The sequence below is a fragment of the Talaromyces amestolkiae genome, assembly GCF_001896365.1.
Source record: "Talaromyces amestolkiae strain CIB chromosome Unknown scaffold11.1, whole genome shotgun sequence".
In the NCBI taxonomy this organism is placed as follows: Eukaryota; Fungi; Ascomycota; class Eurotiomycetes; order Eurotiales; family Trichocomaceae; genus Talaromyces; species Talaromyces amestolkiae.
Genome location: NW_024468047.1, coordinates 47,287 through 61,442, shown reverse-complemented (window position 1 = coordinate 61,442; position 14,156 = coordinate 47,287). Strand labels below are relative to the sequence as shown.

The following is a 14,156-nucleotide window of genomic DNA, read 5'->3' as shown; positions in this document are numbered from 1 at the left end:
TCAGATCTGTCAATACGGCTCTTTTTACTTTCATCCTTATCTTTGCGGCTCTTACGCAGAACTCAGATCCTGCAGACCCCTAAAAAACAATTATTAGTCTCTGAATAATCACATAGCTCGTATCGGTCTGACCTGTGGGAGGGAATATTACGCCGTGATTGTGGTACCGTGAAACGAAAGGCCGAGACATGGCACCATTTTCTGTACAAAATAGCCATTTTTGTACGTGGCATCTCTCTTACTATTACCTTTCATTGGTCCCTTGAGGCACATGGCGCCGTACTCTGTTCCTATCTGTACCTATGCTAGTACATACCCACTCTGTATCAGCCACGTTCGGCCAACTCAGATAGCGGTAAGCCGAGAATGCACTAGGAACTGCAATCGGGATTGGTCTACTGAGCACAGGCACAATATTCGTTAGCGCTATTGCTATTTTTGTTGGTTTGTTTCTGTATTACTGTTCTAAGACAGCGACAAAAAAACAAAGGTACTAATTGAGCTATGCGAGTTCACTAATATTGTTTCTCTTAATCCCAAAATTTTGGCAATCTTGAGCGAGGGGAATTGGTCTAGACAAAAAGATAACACTACTGGAGCTGTCATAGACAGCTAGGTAGACTTCGGCGTTGATCGCGCCAGGTTAAAATAATGTAACTCCTCGATTTCCCTGATAATTTAGGGCTGCAAAAAAAAGTCAGCACAGGTAAGCTTCTTTACAGTCGCAAGAATGGAGAAGTCAACGGTGGTCGTCACCACAGAGAAATACCACTCTCGAAGTGAGGAAACTTCTAATCATGAACACTCAATTGACAATCCATTTTCTACTCCTCATGATCAAAGATCCATCATCTCCTCGGGGCAACAATACTCGATTTTCACAGGTATGGCACTCTTCACCCTATATTCCCTTCTGGCTCGGAAAAACAAAATCACCCGATTTTGTCGATCCTAATATGTTATCTTGATATTCATACGCTTCTTCAATATTTAGAATCCAAACCTCTCAGGCAACGTAAATTTCAATCTGCCCGTCTGATAGGCGAATATGACAAGCCATGGACTGTGAAGAGAGACCCTCGTATGTTATGGGACAAAATATTTTTTATCGGACTCACGATAGTGGGATTGGGAATCGGTGCATATATTATCTATTCCGGATGGGCGAGTGTCGAAAACCCTCCAGTAAGTCTATATTCGCCTCTTTTCTATGTCTTTCCTAAATAATTTCGCGATTTCACTCAATCTCGTTGCGCATAGTTTATATTTGCAACAAAGAAAACAATGCTTGTCGCGAACAACCCCACTAACATTTGACTGTTTAGTACTGCCTTATATTCGAAGATGATTTCCTCAATGGAATCAATGAAAATGATTGGAACTACGAAATCCAATTAGGAGGTTACGGTGTCGGTTCATTTGACTGGACCACCAACGACCCTACGAACGCCTATACAGATGAAAATGGATTACATATCGTGCCCACGATCACAACCAATGTCACTAGCATCACAAACGCCCAATTGTACAATGGTTACACCTTGAACCTGACACAACAGGGCGTGTGTACCGCGGATGACGCAGGCGATTGTGTCCGTGTCAGTAACATCACCACGAACAGTATTATCAATCCCGTCAGAAGCGCGCGATTGACGACCAAGGGCAAACACAATATCACATATGGTAAAATTGAGGTCAGGGCTAAGTTGCCACGAGGTGACTGGTTATGGCCGGCGATCTGGTGCGTTACAGAGTCCTAGTGGCAATTCTTCCGTTGTGCGGGCCGAACCTTGTTTTTGACCCGACATCTCGACTGCGCATGGCTACTAACTTGTATACGTATCATAGGATGATGCCTGAAGAGGACGTTTACGGTTCTTGGCCGCTTAGCGGAGAGATCGATATCATGGAATCGAAAGGCAATGACGGGCGAATGTAAGCACATCTCTGTATTTTTGAAACAATCACTCGGATGGCACTAATTAACCCTCGCTCTGACTATAGATACGATGGTGGACGCAATGTCGTCGGAGGTACTCTTCACTGGGCACCCAACGCCGTTTTGGATGCGTTTTACCGTACAAGTGGTGTCAAGTATATGACCCGCGGCGATTACTCGGATGACTACCACACCTTTGGAATGGAATGGAGCGATCAGTACATTTACACCTGGGTTGACAGTCGACTAGCAGTAAGTTACTTGTTGTGCAATCAAAAAAAATTGAGTAATGATAGGGACTGACTCGCGCCCTAGCAATCAATGTACATCCCCTTCGGCGAAAAGTACGGTACAATGTACGAAAGAGGAGACTTCGCCTCCATGAGTGTGAATGGATCTATTCCCGTGAGTTCTGCTTTGCCCGGTCGTTTGTGAAAAGTTACTCATTGCTTACAAATTTTGGTCATCTTTAGCTCGACCCTTGGTCCGGCACAAAACGATACAACACTCCTTTCGATCAAGCATTCTATCTTATCATGAACGTCGCCGTGGGATCTACAAACTCATATTTCCAGTAAGCGCTCCAAGCTTCACCTTACAACATCGCATCCGATGTACTAATAACATATGACAGGGATGGATACGGTAGCAAACCCTGGATCGACAAATCAGATGACGCTATGTCTCAATTCTACAATGCATCGTCGGCCTGGGAGTCTACTTGGGGTGAAGGTGATACTCGAGGAATGTCGGTAAAGAGCGTGAAAATATTCCAGCGTGGCAATTGCCCTTCTAGCTAGTCTGTTCTTGTAGGTATATCCTTGTGTCGTTGTTCTTTTGTATTTCCATCTGTTTTGCTTTGATATCTAGTTATTATTCATTGTGTATTAGCATCGTCCGGGTACACATAGGTCATGATTTGTTTTGATTGTGGCTTTTATTAGATTTAATGATATTATCCCTGAACCTTGCTAGAAGTCTAGCTCAGTATTGCTTCCTTATTCCACTTTGTCACATGATTAATGTATTGATAACTATGATTATGTACCATTGTCAAGATACTCCCCTGCTATTTCCACGAAAGCTGACATTGCGGAAAATCCGAAGTGATATTCTCAGAACAAAAGACATTCTCGATTTCTTAAACGATCTCATTTTCCATATGGGTGGCAGCAACCTTTTCTTCATTAATTTGGCTCTTTTCGAAGTTTTGATGCGTGAATTCTGTTCGATAGTTGCCCATTAGCTTTGATTGGAACAAAATCCAGGGATATATGGATATAAAATTGAAGGTAAATAGGAATTGACTTACGGTCAACTTTGGTATGTTTGAACTTTCGGGCTGGAACATGATTCTCAAACAGAATATCAATCTCGCCAAAGGTACGATCCTTGGTTTCAGGTAGTCGGAACCAGCACCAAATGTTACATAACAAATTGGTTCCGGCGTAAAAGAGACCTGCTTTAGCACCCCAGTTCCATGCTGATCAAGAAAAACAAACGTCAGTGACAAAGATTCAGTTGATATTCGATGGTGGATAACACTGACCTGATGCTTGAATCATGCGCGGGGTCACAGAATTGTTGAAAATCTGTGTGAGGTTATACACGAATCGTCCAATAACAATTGTCTTATACCTCAATCTTCCAGAAGGAGTTTCTGCTACTATCGGATAACAGACCGGTCCTACTGTGATCATATTGCAAAGCGTAGAGATGACCAAGAGAATACCCACAGCCACGTCGGCGTGCTTGCTATGCGAGAATCCAAGGCCTCCGATCGCAACCAGGCAAAAGAACATAAATGTGAGACCTCCCATGTAGATGGTTGCTCTTCCAAGATGTGGAAACAAAAACCAGCAGATGATTCCGCCGATTATGTAGCAAGCGGACAGCGAGATGTTTAAGTCAAAGGCTTGGATCTCGGAAAAGCCTGCTGCTTCGAGAAAGGTAACAGAGTATCCAAGAATAGCATTACCGCAGAGAATTTGTGCTGCCCAGACGACACAATTCTGCGCAGCGAATAATGTTAGCAATTGTACAAGTCAAGTCTGGGAAAGGTTGGATAATCTCACGATTTCAGTTCGACGCCAATTGACCCCTTGAAAGCACTCGAAGAAGCTGGCATCTCCACTTTCTTCCATCTCAAGTTGAGTAGTATGTCGGATATATGCAAGAGTTGATTCAACTTCTCTTTCTTTTTGAGGAGAATCCTCACGGAGTCGCAGTAGACTCTTTCGAGCGAGATCGAGCTTCCCTCGGCGAACTGCATTCCAGGGAGACTCGGGGGCGAAGTATGCTGCAATAAATAGAGGGATTGGCCAAACCCATTGAATAGCAAAGGGGAGTCTCCATCCAAGATCTCCCTCAATGCTCGCCACGGCACGAACAACACCAGACGACAGTAAAATTCCAGCACCCCAGCACATGCAGACATAGGCTGTTACATATGGTCTCAGGACCGTCGGGACGACTTCGGAGGCGTAAGCAGTGGAAAGAGTCTATAGAGCAGTTCATCAGCCCGAGTTTCTAGCAATATACAATAGAGAGAAACAAATTCGTAAATCCTACCTGGAATACACCCCATGACACGCCACACATAGCTTCTCCGAATGCGAGAACAGACAGTGAGGGTGCGAAGAACGGAATAAAAATCATCACCGCCATCCATGCCATGAAAAACATCATTGTTGGCCGACAACCGAATTTATCCTGAGCGTAGGCGTTGAGTAGGAGTCCGAACAGTTGACCAACGGTAGACGAGTTACTCAAGCCTGATTGCCACTCAGCCGAGATGGTGTAGGCGTTGGTATCAGCATTATAGGTTCCAAAACGCTTTTGGAATTGGGATTGACCGTAGAACGAAGTGATCTGCAGGCAATTTCATAAGTATCGCATTAACCTGTCCGCTTCTAACTATAACAGAGAATGAGGATAGAGCTTACCATGACAACATCGTATCCCTCCATAATGAGACTGGTCGAGAGGAACATGGCCCAAAAGACAGCTTTAGGATATTTAGCCAGTGCTTGACGGATAGTCAATTCACGATCAGCAGCATCACTCTCTTGTGCGTGCAGAATAAGTTCAACAGATTCGGGGACGTCCAGAGAGAAATTCTTCAACTCTCGGTCTGTCAGACCGATTGTTTTGTCACCCATACTGACAGTTGGCTTAGATTCAAATATTTTATGCGCGGCTGATTTGTTGGGTTGATCAGAGTATATCAAAAGTTGATGTAGAATTGCACGAGCAATATAACAGCTGCATTGTTGGGCGGGGAGTACTTAAATAACTGAGATGTAGACCTCGATATTTGACCACTCCGCCGGAGAATAATGAAGGTTTAGAGGATTATACCTATTCCATACCCCAGCTAATCGACGCGGCCAATAGACTAGCTAGGACCAGTCGAATTTAACTCACTTGACAAAGAGGAGCTTCATAATCATTTCCTGTTCAGTGCACACGCTGCCTACCCCAGATTTTCCCCGGCCGCGCAAGTGGAGACTAAGTCAAGAACACGGCATGAATTGACTTAAGTAGTTGCGCAGATGATTTATCTCAAGACATTGCATCGATACAAAGCATTCGGGTCAGAGCAACACGCCGTCCAGTTTAATCCAATGCATCATTCCTGCCGGTGGCCTGCATAATTCTAACTAACAATGAACATGCTTAGTGAGCTTTGAATGTTTCGTCTTGCCACATATCGTATGATTTTGCTCGACCTCAATCTCCAAATAGGTAACTGGCTGTTAGGGGAGAAACTCCGGCGGGGGTGGGCAATTGCCCGATCCGGCGGTTCTCAATAAAGCACGTGAACACGTGGATTGTTGCGCGCAAGAGGGTTTATGAACAGCTCAAATGGAACATCCGGCTCAGATAATCCGAAAGTCAATTGATGGGACTCATTGGCTGGCATAGGGAATTGCGTAGGGCTAACTGCTACGACTATCTCGTGACGTCTGGACCCCGTGATAGGTTAGGGTTATGGCCGTCGTTGATATGGTGCCTTGGGCATTTCGTGATCAACAATTTGCATTTATCATTCGCTTAGCTCAGCCATTTTACCGCGTACGAATTTGCTATCGGCCATTTTCACAGCCATTTTTATCCAAGTCATAGAAGTTGCAGCATCATTTCCAGCAAAATGGTGTGATCGCCGAATCCGCGCTAAAAAGTCTGACTGAGAATAAGTGAATCGGCTGTCAATGTATGCGGGGACATCTGTGACTCTACCCCTCTCCTGTTATCTTCTTTCTTTTTATACACGCATCCTTTATAGAAGCTCGTCTTTGCTAGATCAACCAAAAAAAAAAAATGGCGACTACATTTGATGAGAAAATCTGGTATGAGAAGAATGGGCTACAATTGTATGGGCTGTTTAAGCGGGGCGACCAAGGGCGCGCTCTTCCATTAGTCGTCCTGCTTCACGGCAGCGGTGCAACTGCCGCCTACTTTGACAACTCTGCTGTTTCGTATGCTCTCCTTTTCTCTTTCTCGGAATCCGTTTGAGGAAACCATGGGGATGAATTCTAACGGTCACAAAGAGTAGTCCAAAGCTTCCACAGCCTCGGTTATGACGTCCTCAACATCTCTCGACCCGGGTACGCCGGAAATGCGATTCCCACCTCCGAGAAACCCATGAGCGCTTCAATTCCTGTATTCATCGACTTCATCGAGCATGTGTACAATGAAAAGTCCTCCGCCAAAAACGACAATAGTGGCATCGTTCTCTTTGGTCATTCTCTCGGCGGCGCCTTCGCATTGTCGATTACTGCTGAAGCTCAAGACCGGCTTCCTTTGTTGGGTGTGAGCGCACTAGGCTGTGCGCCTCTACGAAACGCGAAGATAATACTTCCAGACCCAGACCCAGAGCCATCCAATCCACGATTCTTGGTCGAGACCAACCCCGAGAATATTCGGAAGTTTATGGGCGAGATTGAATGGCTGAATATCGAGGCGTTGGATCCAGAACTTGTGGCACAGGTGTTTGAGCCAGGTGCGCTATCTCAATCTGTTCATATCGCCCGATGAGACACGCTAATAAGGCATTTGCAAACAGGTATCAAGTCGGAACTCCGAGAGTTCTCTACCGACGAGTTCTACGACTATTTGGTCAATAAAGTCTACCCCGCTATCAAGATCCCAGTTCAATACCTGTGCGCTGAACTAGAAGTCGCCTGGGACAACGAGAAAGAAGGTCGCCCCATTTTCGATGACCTCGTTTCTAAATTCACGAATGCCTCCGAAGTCGATTCCGAGATCCTGCCTCGTGGCGGTCACAATTACGAGTTCTCGCTGAATCATGGTCTTCTGTGGGACAAGAGAAAGACATTTCTCGAGAAGCTGGTACGTCTCGGTAAGCATGGGCGAGCTTGATGGGCGAAGTGTTGGCTGAATCATCGTAATTTTTCACAGACAAATAAATATGCTACTTCGTCTACGAATGGCATTGTAAAGGACGACATAATCAAAGAGGGCGTGTTTACGTCGGTCCCAGTGCTAGACTATGCGGAGAGCGCATCACCGTCAACTAGACCTGCATTTTTGAAGGCACTAAAAGCTGCGATTGTCAACGTTGGGTTCTTCTACTTGAAGAATACCGGTGTGCCAGATAAAGTGCAGAGCAATTTTACGGAACAATCAATTGCATTATTTAACTTGCCCTTGGAGAAGAAACTAGAGATAGAGATGGTAAATAGCAAGCATTTCCTTGGCTATGCGCGCCTGGGACAGGAGGTTACTGCTTTAAAGAACGATTACCGAGAACAGTTTGACGTACGTTCACCGATCCCCATCCCTCTATCTTGACTAATAGGTGGATATGTAGTTTGCAACTGAACTGCCTGCTCCCGGCCCCGAGGAGCCGCTCTACCGCAATCTCCGTGGACCAAACCAGGTATGTTCGTTTGAACTTTCTTCACGATACACAATCTGACATGTTCAGTGGCCCGATTCGCAAGCCTTGCCACACTTCCGTACCGCTATAGAAAGCTACATGGACCACATCGATAAACTTGCAGGATCGTTCAAATCACTTGTTGCCGAAGCACTGGATTTGCCAGCGACCGCTTTTGACCAGTTCTTTGACCATCCCCAGCAAAATAAACTGAAACTGATCAAATATCCGGAACCGGTGGACAGCAACCCAGATGAGGATACTCAAGGAGTTGGTCCGCATAAGGACTCTTGCTTCTTGACTTTCCTCCTGCAAGGAACGCCTCACACTGGCCTTGAGGTGCAAAACAAAGCCGGGACATGGTTGCCAGTGAAACCTATCCCAGGAACCTTGGTGATCAACATCGGTCGCGCACTTGAAGCTATCACCGGGGGTGTTTGCACAGCGACCACACATCGCGTGAACCTCCGTACAGAAAATTACAAAGATGAACAAGGCAACTCATTGGGTCCGCGATATTCATTTGCGATATTCCAAGGCGTAAGTCTCGATTTGGGCGTGGAGAAGATCAACATCAGCATCCCGGAGCATATCAAGGACCTGGTCAAGGATGAAAAAGTTCGATCTGATGCCGAGGCGACATTCAATCAAATGTTCAATGGTAACATCGGTGAAGGCACGCTGATTGCACGCATCACGAGTCATCAGGACGTAGCGCAGCGATGGTATCCGGATCTATTGGCTCAAGCGTTACAAGCGCAGAAAGACAAGTACCAGTGATCACTCAAAGTGAAGTTCTATCATATGACATTATAGACATATTAATAGTATGCAATACAAATCAATGCTTTAACGACAATAGCAATTACAATATGCAGCAAGGGATATCTTGTAAAACAACAAAAAAAAAGACCACGCGTCCAAGTGAAGCGAAAAACAAATGCAAGCTTCATACCATATCATGGCCCTTCTTAATGAAGAACTCTACCCTCTTCTCCTTCGCGGGCGTTAACACAGGCGATAACACAGGCGTCAACAGCGCCGCAACCGACTTGAATCCCACCGTAGCATTGCTTTTTGCTTTCCTACCCCTACAGCAACATCTCCAAACCACTAGGGAAGTGATGATAGAAAGGGTCGCAGTCACAGCCACGGCAATGCGAATGACTTTTGTCGCATTCTGTCCGATCCATTGGAAGATCGAGAAGTCCCAATCTTCCCACGTTAACCCGGCACCCTCGTTCCAAAACACCCACGGTTCAGCGCCACGGTGATTTTCCATCACAACGCGGTATAATTGATCCTTATTATTGGCGCCCGAGGCATGAATTTGATCCGCGCCTTCACCTGCAGAATGCACCAGATTCCAAGTCCTTCTGTTCACACTATCATGATATTTCTCCCACATCGACGTAAAGAACCATCGGCCAGAGTTGTAGCTGACTGTGAGATAGGGTAGCGGGTAGTAAAATAGGTTGTAGGCCCAAATGTTGTTGGTCATGTATTCGTAGAAGGGGTGGTGGGGAGCGGCGCCCAGGATGTTGATGAATAGGGGACCTTCGCCGCCGTCGGTCGTGAAGGCCGGGTAGTAGCGGAGGGGTTCGAGGGATTCGAGGCAGCCCTTTCTGTCTGTTAGATAAAATTATTATAGAGAGACAGGCTAGTTGTGCGCTTACATTGTCCATGTCGACATAAATCCCGCCGTAATGCCTCATTATAAAGTATTTCAATGCATCAACACGCTGTACGGGGTGCCGATAGCTATCGTAAATAGGCAAAAACCAGGAGTATTCTCTTTGCAAAAACTCTCTTGACTCCGCCGAGCTCCATAACTGTGCACAGCTGTCAGTCACATGCATCGTTTGACTTCATGTAGTAGGAACACACCTTATACTCCCACCCCGGGTTGCGGTTAATACAACTATCCCTCAATCTCATCCACTGCGCTGTATGCGGCACATTGCCCCCCTGCCCCGACCAGTCGTGATATATTTGATGAATCTTGCGTGGTATCACAGGCTCATGTGTTTTGTCTATTGTGTGGTTATAGTATGCTGTTCTTATGCCTGACTGGCTCAATGCGATGCCTGAGTGTGGACTGGAGAAGATGCGAATAAATCCGAGCGTGTTCGAGATTAAAAAGTATAAGGTGCAAAGGAGGACAAGGAGGCCAGCTAGTGGTCTGATGCGAATATGGCTCATTTTTCGGGTTTGATGTGTTGTGTATAGCTGTTCATCTGTTGTTCAACCTTTCAAGGTTCTGATGCCACCAGTCGAACAGCAAGATAGGCGACAGTTCAATGAGTACAAGATTGACTGCATCAATCATTCTATGTCAGTTTTTTCTCCTTGGCCGACCTCTTCTTGATTGGACTCACCCAGCCCGTTTCATTATGATCTCACGTATGACAACTTCTTTATGTATATCGTCCGACCGTTGGAATTCTCCTCCGAGATGTTATGTGCCAAGAAGATGACGTCTAGGAGACCGGCTCCGGATAAGCAATACTGCGACAAAATGCGATATTGTATACGCTCTGCTCTAGTGTCGTGTTTGATCTGTCGTAATCGTCCGTCGCAAATCCAGGTGCGAAAGTAGGCTGTAACGCTCTAAACTGCGGTAAAAGAATGACTAAATCCAGTTCTGAAAGTTCAAAGAAACGAAACCTAACGTAAATGAGGGGCAGACACCAAGAATCAAGTATCAAACAAGAAAGAGAGAGTTTCGGAAATTGTTCACGAGTAATGACGACCTGATGTAATCCGCCTCTTTTCCCCCCTCCCCTTTTTCCAACACCCTTTTTCTCGTCCTGACCCACGTCATTTGTCCAATCTTTCCCGTTCCAGCCATTGACCGTTCATTATTGCGGGTCAAATGCTCTAAAGATATGCATGGGTACGATGGCTTCAAGCTTCAACTAAGGGGACCACGCGGAGACGCGGCGGAGTAGAAAAGCAAAGGAAGCGGCAGAGCATGATCGAAAAGCGCTGTGATTGGGCCTACCGTGGTCAAAGATAATGTCAATCCAGCCAGAAATTGTGTCAATTCGTGGATCTAATTAAGCGTCTACTCCACATGGCCCATGGGCGGCGCCGTTCACCTATGAAATGGAGCGTCTTGTTGCCTCCTCCAGCGGCTTTGCGTTTGCGCATTGATCCATAGCCAACAAAAGTCTGTGCTGTGCTTTGCTTTGCGTTGCGGCGCAATAAGTTAATATGTGGCTTGTTGGAAAGTGACCACATGGATAACACGGTAGCACCACGACTTGCGCCTTCAATATATTTGCTTTGTCGTCTGCATTGGATTTTAATATGGGATTAAAGGAGTGTTACACCAGAGCATCCTTAGTCGAGGGCTAAGGCTTTAGGCTAAGCATTTTTAGCCATCCTAAGACTCCGACCAAGCCGCTACCTACCGCTCATTTGGTGCCTGAGGCAGCGACAAGGGCAGTCTGTTACTGGTGCTCCTAGCGTAGTTTGAATTGATTTTAAGAAGCATTAAACCTTGCGGTCATACACGATTCGCCTGTTTGATTGATTCTCGTTTACATGGAACACTTAAGGTAGCACGTGACGAAGACAATGAGCCCAGAAATTTGCCAAAAGTAGAAATTGATTTCCTGATTGAGCCAATTTCGATATCAGGCATTCAGGCAAGAGCGCCGTTGACCGCCACAGAAGCTACATTCGCAAATGATGGCGACAAAACAACACTCGGTTTGCTTAGAGAAGCGGAGTTTCTATGAGAACTTTGTCGTCGGCCTCTCCTTCAACACACCGTCGACTCGCACTTCGACCTTTTCATCATAAAATGCGATATGCCCCTCAATACCTGCGCTTTCGAACTTTGGCGTCTTGTACCACCATGCCAGACCATGTTTGCGATCGCCAGAAGGTAGTTTGACGACATAATAACTTGCTTCGCCCTATGCCTCAGATTAGCACGGCAGACGACAAGAAGAAAGAAGTACTCACTTTGTAGGGACAATGGGACGTCCTCTCCTTATCATCTTCTAGTAGATCCAATCTCACATCCGTATGCGGAATATAAGTTCTCACTGGTAACCCCGTCTCATACAACAATTTCGGTCGAGAAGTATGGGCAACTTCAACCCCATCAATCTTGATTTGCACCTTCTTCGACGACGGCAAAATGATAATCCGTTTGTACGGATCCTTGGGGTGGCCGAATATGCGCTCATCCTCTTCGAACCATGCATCTACTTTGTCAGATTCGATTTTGATGTGATCCTTCAAATCGCCCTGTTTGATAACTTTTATGGCGGACGATGAGGTCTTCCCGTCGACTGTCAGATCATAGACATCGGCATCATCCCCGGCTTGTTGGTTGGTGAGATATTCGGGTTTGATGGCAGAGAACTGGAAGTAGTAGACAGGGAAATATGGATGCTCCCATCTGATATCCAGCAATAAGTAAATTTCATATGATAGCTAATCATCAGGAATGCCTACACAAGTTTAGGGACATTCTCGTCAACAATAAACTGTCCGTTGAAGAGTACGCGAACTCTCCGCCACACGTCTTCGGAGTAGCCTGCCTTGGGGAATGGAATTGACATATTGAATGTCTATAACGACCGGATGTATTTCGCAGCTAGGTTTTTTGTAGAGTTGATGCTAGCTCGTATTGTTTTGTGAGTATTTGATTTTCGTTTTGATGATGAATCACCTGAGCATCTGATGATTAATCCCTCAGTTGTCGAGATATATTATGCGGGGTATGGCGTCATGCATTGACAGGATTGGTAATGTGTCTTACATTAATACTATACAAGGCGAAAGTCAACAGTAATAATAGCTGCACAAGATTCTGGATAGAATTGATCCTAATTAATCAGCAGATAAAAATATTTTGCAGGTTGGAATACCAGCTGGATCGTGGTCATATTGTGAAGCTATTTCGTTTACTGAGCAGCACGGGAAATCGATACCTCACCAGGTGACAACTCCTTACATAATAACTTAATAAAATATTGATATCGCTGAATGAATAGTGTATTTGCCTTACGAATCTGCTTGAAAAAGCAGAGGCGCGTTATTTGAGGTCATCATGATAGACTTTGCCTTCAGAAATCGGCAGATGAGATAGACAATGAAGGAAAATTGATACCCATGTCACAAAGAGCCGCTCGAAAGACCATCTGGCTCAAAAATAAGCGTGCCATAGTCTCATATAGCTACATATACACTCCATGTTACAAGGAAATACATCCACGCATTCCTTTATCACCATACTTATCTACCCGATGCCCTCTACAACGAAACTGCTACACTTATCCTTGTCATTAACTTCAACAACCATCATCAGAAGATTATCAAGGGCTTCAACGGTACACCTACTCAGAAGGGAGCAACCTCGATTTCGACTGCTCATGCTACCACCACTGGTATGGATACGCCTTCAGCCTCCCAGTTCGCCCATGGTCATATACCACCAGAGGTCTGAAACTACCTGGCAACAGCCTGACCTAAAGGAGTGGTTCTCCTTGTAGACCGAAACAAGTTGCATGTTGCGGAAGCAAACAGTACGGTCCAGGTGATCAACATCAAACACAAACTGAGAAAAAGGTAGCAAAGATATCGACCGAGGGAAACTTACCAACGGAGCAATTGGCATATAGTCGACCCTCGGGTCTTTTTATGGTCACAAACTCACTCAAATCTCCAGACATCTCGTCCTTTGTCTGAATCATCAAAGCAAAATAGCGAAGTACCGTGGACCATGTCGATCTACCTCATGCCGTTGGCCGCCTTCAACATCCAGCCTGGGACTCTGCAACTGCCAAGTCCTTTGTGCCCATACGCGCGCAACCCAAGCGAGTCCCGACGGCGAAATCCAAGAGATAGATTTCCAGGACCCTCAATGTCACAAATATCATCAGTTGACCCAGCTGTCATCCAGTCGGTATCGCGTTCGAACCAGACCAAGACCTCACAGATACGGCATTGTACTAGACATGGCATCTAACGGCGGTATTGTCGGAAATGTAAGCGGCGTGTCGGGTCTTGATTAAGTCATGTTTGATACCTTGTTTGTGGGGATGCTGTTCTTGTGGTTATTTTATGAGCATAAGCAGGTATGTATACATAGTGATGTATTTATTTTAATGATCCAGTATCACTTCGACATTTTTCCCAGTCGAACTATGCCTAACAGAGACGAGGTATAGATCAACCTTGGGTCCATTGAGAAGGTTGCAGATAATAAAAAAATTGAGTTATTGTTACATAGCCACGCAGACTATGAGCCAACAATGCTACAAAGTAACTCAAACTAGCGCGTGCAAGGTG

General features: G+C 45.5%; 4 protein-coding genes across 4 annotated transcripts; 2 read left to right on the top strand and 2 right to left on the bottom strand.

Moving 5' to 3' along the window:
• Positions 1–730: 730 nt before the first annotated feature.
• Positions 731–2,739, top strand: BHQ10_005991 (uncharacterized protein; the record flags this gene model as incomplete). The annotated part of the gene is made up of 8 exons (XM_040878527.1): positions 731–884; positions 1,043–1,185; positions 1,326–1,741; positions 1,849–1,935; positions 2,005–2,191; positions 2,255–2,344; positions 2,413–2,513; positions 2,574–2,739. 8 exons carry the CDS (start codon positions 731–733, stop codon positions 2,737–2,739), a joined length of 1,344 nt encoding a protein of 447 aa, XP_040734495.1.
• A 341-nt stretch (positions 2,740–3,080) lies between these two features.
• Positions 3,081–5,100, bottom strand: BHQ10_005990 (uncharacterized protein; the record flags this gene model as incomplete). Its single annotated transcript, XM_040878526.1, has 6 exons — positions 3,081–3,163; positions 3,252–3,422; positions 3,489–3,951; positions 4,015–4,440; positions 4,511–4,810; positions 4,885–5,100. 6 exons carry the CDS (start codon positions 5,098–5,100, stop codon positions 3,081–3,083), a joined length of 1,659 nt encoding a protein of 552 aa, XP_040734494.1.
• Positions 5,101–6,262: 1,162 nt separating this feature from the next.
• On the top strand, positions 6,263–8,624 carry BHQ10_005989 (uncharacterized protein; the record flags this gene model as incomplete). The annotated part of the gene is made up of 6 exons (XM_040878524.1): positions 6,263–6,420; positions 6,493–6,944; positions 7,008–7,294; positions 7,364–7,723; positions 7,776–7,844; positions 7,893–8,624. The coding sequence occupies 6 exons, from the start codon at positions 6,263–6,265 to the stop codon at positions 8,622–8,624; spliced, it is 2,058 nt and encodes a 685-aa protein (XP_040734493.1).
• Positions 8,625–8,793: 169 nt separating this feature from the next.
• On the bottom strand, positions 8,794–12,424 carry BHQ10_005988 (uncharacterized protein; the record flags this gene model as incomplete). The annotated part of the gene is made up of 6 exons (XM_040878523.1): positions 8,794–9,465; positions 9,521–9,676; positions 9,732–9,877; positions 11,623–11,770; positions 11,820–12,261; positions 12,318–12,424. 6 exons carry the CDS (start codon positions 12,422–12,424, stop codon positions 8,794–8,796), a joined length of 1,671 nt encoding a protein of 556 aa, XP_040734492.1.
• Positions 12,425–14,156: the final 1,732 nt, after the last annotated feature.